A 10,450-nucleotide genomic window follows, 5' to 3' on the forward strand; every position below is an offset into this window, starting at 1 on the left:
GAATTTAATTGTCTGCATTTTCCCTACAATTACATAGGACCAAATTACTTAATTTTTTTCCAGGTAGGCTTACCTTCTAAGAATTTAGTTACTATCAGTTCCTTTCTAGAAAATAACAGGAAACTATGGAACCAAACAAACCTAAAAACTAAAAAAAAAGCAAACACACAAAAAAAAAAACACTATCAAACAGATGAATGAGCAATACAGAAGCCCTGAAATGCAACCACAAACATGAAACAAACAAATATGATTCAGTCTCAGAAGGAAAGTCTATTAATATAATATAGGACAGTATATTGTGCCCCTGTACCGGCTGTGCCCCATGGGTGCTGTTCTGAACTGCCCACACTTACTACAAGTGTTTACCAGAAGTCGTTCCACTCTGGCAGTGAAGCGCACACACGCACGCACACACACAAAAGGCTAGTGTCACACACAAAAATACATAGGAAACCCCCCTGCTAAAACAGAACTAGAACAGTTTGAAGTCAGAATTAGACTAAAGCAGGAAAAGTAACAACAAATGTTGAAAAAAACAAAATTTTCTTCAAACATTAATAGAAATAGAGTAATAGAGAATAACAAACATGATCCCGATCTGGCGCCAGCATCAAGTCAAAATTTCATTTTGTCCAATACTTTGATTCACGACCAAATAATTGCAAAACTAATGATAAAATACACTGACTCAACATTTGGTTATGTATTTTTTGTTTTATTCAGCTGACACAATTCTTTGGATAAGCTGATGGAGGGATCACACGAGACAGATGTCCAGCATGTCATTTCATTTTTTTTTTTTTTTAAATGATAATTTGTACAAAACAAGTAAAGTAACAATGATCAGTCTCAGCCAGCTAAGGCAATCATATGGAATGATGATATGACAAATCTAAATACATGAAGAAAACATTGAATATAGGCCAGAATTGCAATACAAGCAAGTACATTTCTTCCCTGTTATATAGCAGTGGCACGCCTCAGCCTCATGAAAATCTTGCAGGCCCTCTGGTTCTCCACAGCTGAGAATTTGGTATAAGCAAGAAAATGAAGTTTTGGTGTTTTCTAGCTGCAGAGCTCCTGTTTTTGGCTGAACCGGTAGCCTACGCTCTCATCACAAACTCCCTGAGATCTCACTCAAATGAATCCTCTACTCCCTGTAGACTGTACGCCACACTACTCATCACTCACTGTTGACCGCCTCTGGGACACAAACCCCGAAATCCTGATTCTGCAGAGAAGCTACAAGGCTTGCTTCTTTTCTCTGGACCCAAGCATTTCTCAGATTGAATGAAGCAGAAATTCAGGCCGGCAGCAATTACTCAATGCTAAGTGGGTGGTAATAGGCACTTTATTTTCACAAGGGGGTCAAAGAAGCTCTGCAGGATACTGCAGGGCACTACTCTTGCACTTACTCTATGGCCAAACTTATGTATGATCTTTACAGTGCAGCGAAAGAAATTACAATATTGTTGTGGGAGGAAATAGGTGGATCTGTAAACTCTGGCTGCTTAATTTCAGTTCTTGGTTTACATGAAAATAACAGAAAAAGAGAGACTCTCTTTAACACCCTTGAATTTAACATTTCTATTGTTAAAACAGGAGAATGAAATCTAACTCTTGCACAATGTCAGCACAAAATGTATTAAAGCAGCAGCTACGTTTTTGTCAGACCTTCAGGGAAATGGGGAAAATAGTAAAAGTACGTAATTTTTTCAAATTAAAAGTTTTGATTAGTCTTTTAATGTATGTATTTTCACAGATTATTAAATTTCTTTCGTCTCAGGCGTTCCTGTGATTTGACCCTGTTTGTAATTGGCTGCTGCAGCCTGTGGCCAGTGCTTATTGTATTGTTGTTTAAAGCCTAATGAAGATCTGCAACAAACTTCAACATTTTTTTTTGATAACAGTGTGCAGGAGTTCACCATTTTAAAGGATAAGGCTGGTGTTATTATATTGTTTTCTTATTGTCAACAAATCTCATGAAAAGAGCAAAACCAACAATGCTTTAGTCCGTGTCTCAATACTTTCCCAAGCCCATTGCTTCCTCCTGAAAATGTAAATCTTTAAAAGCAGCTCATAACACATTGTTTCATTTTTCTTTAAGATTTCTTTTTGGGGCTTTTTGCCTTTATTTGATAGGGACAGCTGAAAATAGACAGGAAATGTGGGAGAGAGAGGGGAGTTACACGCAGCAGAGGGCCGCAGGTTGGATTTGAACCCGGGCCGCTGCGATAAGGACTCAGCCTTGTACATGAGGTGTGTGCTGGCTGCCCCACATTGTTTTATTTAAAAAAAAAAACCCCAACAACAAATAAATAAAGGCTCAGTCATTTCCCAAAACAGCTGGGTTCTGTAGTTTTTAGCATACATTACTCAAACAGAAGTAAATAAAGCATTTGTTGTGGACTGTTTCAGCTGTGGATTAATACACATTTGGTATTTCCAGCAGCAGGATGGTTTAAGTGGGATTGAGTCAAAATAAAACTACACCATTTGTGTTCATGATAATGAAGGAACATGAAACCCAGTGCAACTATGTGGCCTACTGATGGAGCTCTATGGCACAGAGGAATAACACATTTAAGGCTTTGGCTACACAGACAATATTTGTTGGTAGGACTAATTTAGTGTTGGTTTTGGTCTTTACATGGATTTATCCTTTAACATTTCTAATCTTAACATTTCTTAAGTCTTTAAGTTTGAATGCTTAACTACAAAACTGACCAACATACTGTGGCAACAGCAGCTTTAGTGCTGCCCATGTGTATCATTAAGGCATCATACCTGAGACATAAAAAAAACCAAAAACACAATTATATGAAACTGTAAAAACAATAAACAATGTTTTATATTTTAACAAAATGAGGAAATTTTCAGAATCAAGTATGCATAAGACAATATGACCCCTCTATTGTTTTTGGGATAACATAAATGTTGGTCTTTCAAATAAAACCTGATCAGCACCTTGAGAAAAGTGACACATCTGAGTTCACTTACAGTACAAATGTAGTGGACTTACAGTGAGAGTTTACTGGCCTGGTCACATGATGCCAATGGGATGACAGTAGCTGTGTCCCCATGCAGAACACATTGTTAAGAGGTCAGTTAGGACAGTCTGGCTTTTATATACACAATGGGCAGGCTATGAAAGAAGCCCAAAATACAGAACAAAAATCAAACAGAAAAAAAAAATGTATATAAAAGATTGAAAAAAAAACCAAAACATACATTTTTAAATTATTCAATACAAGATAAACGTCTCTGTAAACAAAACTGACTTCTCCGTGAAAAAAGCCTGGGTAACTTTTGTCCTCTCAAAATCATGAATACGGAGTCACTCAACTTGAGAGATCAAATCCCGCCAAAACAAGAGGAAAAGGAAGTGACATCTTCAGAAATTGGAAGAGATGTTCCTGCTGTCCTCTTGGTGTCCATGATTTGAACAGAGGTTTGTGTCCTGGACCTGTGACGGCACAGCTTTCTAGCATCCCCTAGCTGAAACACACAGGTCCGACTGTGAAGCCCAGCTGGTGTGTTAAGTTTCCACCTCCCATTAGTGCTATGTCTCTCAGAGGAAGCAGTTGGAGGTCCTCAAACTCAAACACAGACTCCCGAGGTCCAGAAACGGTCTCCTCTCCAGGCTGACACACAGGAAGCAGAATACATTTTTTTTTTTTTTTTTTTTTTTACATTTAATTGCTGTGAATCATTGCTTTTTTATAGGACAGTAATACTTTGCATATTTTGTTTTATATATTTGTCTTAATTAGGGCTGAAACTAACAATTATTTTGTATATTTTTTTCTCCTATATTTATAGGGATGCCAGATCCTAAATTACATCCAGGACTTTCTAGACTCACTACCAAATTTCAAGTGGGCTGTCTTGGCCCTTAAACCATTGCCAGAGCTTTCCAGGTCCTTCTACACCAGGTCCAGAGACGTTGAATTCTTCTATCCAACTTTAAGAGCAACAACAAACACTACTCCTGCTAACCATAATAAGATAATAATAATAATAATAATAAATAATTGTTATGTTAAAGAATGTGCATCACCATGGACAAAATCACAAAAATATCTAAAAGCTTTTACTTTTTGCAACTACTGTACAAGTTATGAAAAGTTCTTTCAAATAAATATAATGGAGTTGCAAAAAGTTAAATGTTGCCGACTATTCCCAGGCCAGCTAAGATTTTTCCTCAACGAGATTTTACATAACAACAGCAGCATGACCCGTAATTCCTCCAGCCTCTCAAGAGCACAGGGAAAAAGGAAGATTAGAAAACATTTTACATACCACACAATCTTTAAGTGCTCCGAGGTAACTTTGCTTCCTTGTGTCAGTGAGGAATTTGATGTCTCTGTCGGTCTGGCCCAGTCTGTGTCCTGGATGGCAGGAGTAGGTCACCTTCTGGATGGCGGTGTTACTGTGCAACCTCAGAAAACGCATCTGGACCACGTTGGCACCTGGATAGTAAAACTGATAAGAAAGGAATAAAAATGTGATGTACAGTATTAACAAATGCTGGCTCAAGATTACACAACAACAATATTAATAGGTTAAAAACAAACGAAGTGAATGGAAAATGGGCAAAACGTCATTAATCAAAGCATCAATTGTGTGACAGAAAACAAATTTAAATTAGTGTAAATGTTTTGTTGGTTCCCTTCAGAGGGATTCACTCACCTGAAACCCCTGCTCCAGCCTGCTGAGCCACTGAAAAGATCCTTCTTCAGAAAAGTCTTCCATCCAGGCTTTCATGGGCAACTGCAGGCAGAGAAAAGAAGGCACACATTCGCAACTCCTGCTTTCATATAAGAGACTTGTGAAGGTCAACGATGTTCAGACAGCTGCTGATAAACTCTGGATTAGCATGCAGCTCAAGCATGAACCAGAAGTAAATTGGCTACTTTAGTGAGCGATGCATCCACCTCACGCTACCCAAGATCAATTCATATTACTCTTCGGTTATGTAGTATTGACTGTATTTGAGTGGAGGGGTGAGAGAGGTGTGTTTTGTGTTTTTATACAGACTGCAGTATAGAATAACGAGAATAACAACATCTATGCCCTGATCGTCCTGATGTCCTTTGGATGAAAATTTGTTGAATACTGTCTCTCTTTTAAGAATTATTATTAATTATTATTATTATTATTATTATTATTATTATTATTATTATTATTATTTTATTAGTAATATACAGCAAATAGAGTTACAAAATTTCTAAATAAATCAACATACCTCTAACAGTAAAGGTCATCATTTTGACCTCTAGTGACTGGTTTTGTGTGCTATTTGTACGTATTACTGTTATTCTACTTTGACAGTATTACTTGGTTTATTAATAGATTGAAGTGTTTTTTACCTTTGTTTACTCAGGATGGTCTCTAGAGATCTAAATGTCCGTTACCAGAGAGACAGACACACGGCAGTATAATTGTGTTAAAACAGCGGCCACTGTGGCAACAAGTGGCAATTAAAAGACAATGCTAAAACACAGCATAACAGTAGCACAAGTAGAGAAGAGTCAAAAATGTAGTGACTTGACTCAGCAATGTCAGTTACACGGCAGTATCTATCTAAAATTTGCTAACATTAGCCACCATAAGCTGCTGGTCATACCAGACCAATTAAGGCTGTAGCAGCAATCGAATTGAGCAAGTGTGTGTTTTATTGCTTATAAATTTTACTTTTCATTTGTAAGAGGTAGGATGTGTTACTTCTTACTTACATATTCTCGCTTTAACAAACCGACACAGAGCATAAAGTCAAGAAGAAAGAAGAGTGAAGAATGGAGGCAAACATGAAAGAGTATGTATCATGCAAAAAATAGAAAGGGAGGGGGAAAAAAACAGCATTTAAAATCTATTAAAATCACCATTCTGAAAAAAATACAGCAATGCATTTTATAAGTCTAAAATTATTGTTATACTTGTATGGTAGCTATTTGGCTGATCTTTACTTTGGCCTTGATATGTTGTATTTACTATATGCAATAGAAATGTGTTTTCAACTGGTGTTACATCTTTATACCACCCACTGAAAGTTAAAACATGTATACTGCCAGTATTTTACCTTGCGAGGTAAGGAAACAGCAATAGTCTACAATTAGGGGGACAAAGGCAACGGATGCCTGCGACTGCCCCAGCCGCAGAAACGCGGGGTGTTTCCGATTGATGGCAAAGCGACCCTCAGACAGCTGGCTTCACGAGATCACACAAGACCACGCGATTCTGTGTAACAAAACATCTGCCGCGTCAGGTTAGCTGTTTCCAAGGTCAGGAATGAACCTTCACGCTCAGTCTATTGGCACAGTTCATTACAGTTGCAGTTTAACGAGCCGTTTTGTCAGCTCTGTGACCGAACACATCTTTTATCTACTATCCAAATGCCCTTGTTTGACCATCATCTGTATGTGCTAAATTAATTATAGCTATTTTGTAACTATATTTTGTAAATTGCGATGTTAAAATAGTTTTTCTGTAATCAGTTTACTGCTAACCAAGCTAGCAATTATATTAGCTGTCTCAGGCTAATGTGTTGCTAACACACCATTCTACATAACTGCTAATGTTGGACTAACTGTGAATGTATTGCACTTCCTAATTGGACTTAATGTTGTTCTTGAAACAGTGATACTTTGATTCTCCCTGGCATAATAGTTTGACAGTATTTTTGTTCTATACTAGAATTAATTCATATTCATCATTGAATTTATTGTGTTTTATCCTATACAGGAATGCTCTGGTAACAGTTTAAGGGTGGAAGAATGTGTGTTTGTGTGTATGGCAGACAGTGGATCTCAGCAATGATTTAGTAACTGATACTGTAGGAATGAAGTCCAAACTACCAAAACAAGATTTAGGTTTGAAAAAACAGAATTTTCCTTCAAGGTAACTGTGTCACAAGTTCAAGTCATCACTGTAGAAGTCTCAGTCATAAAAAAAAAAATTGTGTGCTGGCTGACAATTCATCAAACTGAGATTCAGGTCGTAAAACACGACTACGTTAGGTTAGCGGGCACACCATTAAGTCAAAGGTGCAATTTGCTGTAGCCTTTCTCTGGTGATGTCTTTATACCTGAGAGTCTCGAGGATGAACACAGGTCTGTTTTGATGTGGATGAGAAGCTGCAGTAGGCCAGCAGAGCGTCGGCTGGGCTGCCCTGGTTGGGGTCAATGTAATACATTCCTGCAGAGAAAGGTTAGTGAGAGCTCAATGAGATCTGCAGGGATGAAAGCATTGTGCCCCACACTGACAGAGACCTGAGCAATACTGGAAACACAACCACTCCAACATTGTGGACTGTACTAAGGAAATATTAAAGATGTTAAAGTGTAAAAAAGATTACAGTGTATAATATGTTTGTCAGTATATTGTATATGTTATTACTCCTGCTTTAACTAGCAACTGCTGGTACACTTTGGGCACAGATAATATGGATCCTTCACTTATGATATTTGATACAAAATTTTTGCTGTAATCATAAATCACTGGTATGTTAGAAATGGAAAAACAACATACGGACATTATGTAACTTACAATGCAACAATGACATTTCTTTCGATTAGTCATAAAAATCAGTTGAAACATTTGAAATAAATACTGATACAGTTGAAGTTGCATTGGAAATACAAATACTACAAGTAGTTGAAATAGCAGTTACAATGGAAGTGCTGAAAGAAGTTTAAGTTTCAGTTTAAGCACTGAATGAGGTTGAAGTAAACAACTAAAATATATACAGGACAATCATCTGCAAAGAAAATTAGGTTCTGTGCATTTATTGTTTTTACCTTCATGTATATTCACATATTCTGTTAATATTTTGTTACATTTTGTTGTCAAAAAGAGTGACACACTATTCGAAAGCTAAAATAATAAATGTTGTCAGATTAATTTATCATGTCAGAGTTCAGACAAGCTCACATGGAGGATGATGCACACATGTAACAGAGAGGACAGTATCCAGAACGCCAGCTAGCTCAGAGATTCCCAAAATATTTCAGTGTGTATTTACTGTAATGTTATTGTTTTGGGAACTGACCGCTGCTGTACTCAGGGTGACAGAGCCAGAGCTCCAGACAGGTGGTGGCAGGATGCTCCTTGCTGCCATCAGGAGGATCCAACAGCAGCCGAAGCTCATGCTGCAGAGAATCCAGCAGAGTCTGGATCAGAGGATAGTTGGGCTTATCGGACACATACATCAGGTCCTGGACACGGAAAGAGAACAAAAATAAAAAATAACAACATGAGGGAAAACATACGTTTAGTGTGTTTTGACTTGTAAGCTATGTGTTTTCTTTATTTCATGTCTGTTTACAAAGACACATTTCAGATGCTCTTGTGATAAATGCTTTTGTAATTGTAATCCCGGGTTCAACAAAATACTTTAATTGGACGATGAAGACATGAATCACTTGCCTTGAGTTGAGTCACCGTCATGTTCAGTGACAGTCCTGGGGGTCCAGGAACCCCAGGTGGACCCTAGAATACAAGGAAGATGCACACATTGGGTATATACTACAAAAATAATGTTAGATCCAGATTTTGAAAAACTTTTATTTTCAAAAACTGTTAAGCATCACAAAGTGAGAGAAATGGCTCTCTTCATCTGGCTAAAAATACACACTAAACACTGACAAATATAAAGATCTTATATTCATAGAACAACTGAGTGATGAGGCAATAAGATAAAAGAGGTTTATTTCTTAAGCTGTTTCACATTTTGACAATTTTATCAAATCAAGTTCAGCTGAACTAATTTCTAGGCATTGTTAATGTAGAAACTTGGAGACATCGTTGTATAAATGTAAACATTTTGGATGTACGGTATCTAGTGTATCTTAAATGCTTTATATTAATATGATAAGCACACTTTTTTTACCAAATCAAACCTTAATTTAGAGTGTGTTTCATCCTCTGTTGCGTAACTCTGTTGTAAACTTACTGGGAGCCCCCTCCTGCCAGGCAGACCAGGCAAACCTTGGTAGCCTTTCAAACCCTGCAGGGAGAAGAAAACGTGAAAAGCACAACATATAATTCTGCACTGTTCTGTACCACACCATCAAATATAAAACCCAGTGATATGGAAATAAAGACTACTGCAAAATCCCACTACATTCTAACGCCAACTCCAAAGTGTGACAGCTTTATGATTATATGTGCCATCAACATGAACCAGAGCGACGTAAGAAATCCTCCAGGGCGTTTGCTTCAGATAACAGTGAGTGAGAGCCGAAGTGAGTTTGATCTATCGAGACAAGAGTGCTTGAGCTGATGATATCATACCTTTAATCCAAACAAACCCTGCAACAGAGGAGAAAACAGCAGAAGAAAAGAGCATTAGTATGATTTTCCACTCCGAAGTGGATTTATCAACAAAGAGCTTCCGAGTGCTTTTATCTGCTGCATTAAGGATCCATCAGCCACAGCTTTGCAGATTTTATAACCTAAGTCAATGGATTTTTTCCCTAGGACACAGTGGGTTGAACACAATCATTATGTGACGTTGAACTGTGAATGATTCAACAGACTGGCAGCTGAAGAAAATATTAGTTGGCTGACAGATAACAGTCTGCACCATACAGGAATGACTGGAGTTATTATAAAACAGTAACATTTCCGTCATATGTTCCACTTCTGTGCTGTCTCCATTTTTCAGACACAATCTGGATATAAGTATTTGAGTGACAGATGACCTGCTTGAATTCAAAATACAAAATATCTCAGACAAAAAGGAAAAAAATGCACAGCCTGAATAAACTTCGTATGTCCAAAGGGAATGTCAAACACAGTTGCAAGTTCTTTCCATAAAAGAAAGCAACAGCATAAACAACAACATAAAAGCCAAACTGAAAAACAAGATACCAGGTATAAACACAGTTAAAGAGGGATATAACAGCCAGCAACAAAAAAAGTACAATACATAAAATAAAATAAGCTGTACATGAAACTTACAGGCAGTCCTGGCATCCCTGGTGTACCCCTCGGTCCTGGTAGACCAATATTTCCCTAACAAAAACAAAGAGAGAGAAACGTACACATTTGTCAAAGTTGGAATAAAAAACATATTCATAAAAACATATTCAAATGTATTCAAAATTCAAGCTTAAAAAAAAAAAGCTGAAAAAATAAGAAGATGAACTACGATCTTAATTTCGTGCACCTGCTCTCCCTTCAGGCCCGGAGGACCTGGCAACCCAACAGGACCACGAATACCCTGAAAAAAAAAAAAAATGAAAAAAAAAAAAGAAAAGAAGAAAATACATTTTTAAGAGAATAATATTTCCAGTGACTCACTCACAAGAAAACTCAGTAAATATCCATAAGAGACAAAACATTTAATTATGGTAAGATACTTTCCCTTAGTTAAAGTAAATCTCTTCTTGGGCTTTGCAGGAATTTGCAAGAGTCAAAATTACAGTATCATGAATAAATTAGA

The 10,450-nt window shown here is 37.2% G+C and overlaps 1 protein-coding gene across 3 annotated transcripts in view; it reads right to left on the minus strand.

Moving 5' to 3' along the window:
• Nucleotides 1-697: 697 nt before the first annotated feature.
• The window catches only part of si:ch211-196i2.1 (collagen alpha-1(I) chain), a 113,113-nt gene continuing 103,360 nt past the window's right edge, over nucleotides 698-10,450 (minus strand). For all 3 annotated transcript variants that reach the window (XM_044174549.1, XM_044174550.1, XM_044174551.1), the window contains 10 exons: nucleotides 10,175-10,228; nucleotides 9,967-10,020; nucleotides 9,298-9,315; nucleotides 8,957-9,010; nucleotides 8,431-8,493; nucleotides 8,054-8,219; nucleotides 7,091-7,200; nucleotides 4,696-4,776; nucleotides 4,306-4,488; nucleotides 698-3,647 (listed from right to left, as the gene is read on the minus strand). In XM_044174549.1, the coding sequence (XP_044030484.1) occupies nucleotides 3,498-3,647; nucleotides 4,306-4,488; nucleotides 4,696-4,776; nucleotides 7,091-7,200; nucleotides 8,054-8,219; nucleotides 8,431-8,493; nucleotides 8,957-9,010; nucleotides 9,298-9,315; nucleotides 9,967-10,020; nucleotides 10,175-10,228 (933 nt within the window). In that variant the 3' untranslated portion in view covers nucleotides 698-3,497. The remainder of the gene's footprint in view (nucleotides 3,648-4,305; nucleotides 4,489-4,695; nucleotides 4,777-7,090; nucleotides 7,201-8,053; nucleotides 8,220-8,430; nucleotides 8,494-8,956; nucleotides 9,011-9,297; nucleotides 9,316-9,966; nucleotides 10,021-10,174; nucleotides 10,229-10,450) is intronic.

The sequence above is a fragment of the Siniperca chuatsi genome, linkage group LG18 (assembly GCF_020085105.1).
Source record: "Siniperca chuatsi isolate FFG_IHB_CAS linkage group LG18, ASM2008510v1, whole genome shotgun sequence".
NCBI lineage: Eukaryota > Metazoa > Chordata > Actinopteri > Centrarchiformes > Sinipercidae > Siniperca > Siniperca chuatsi.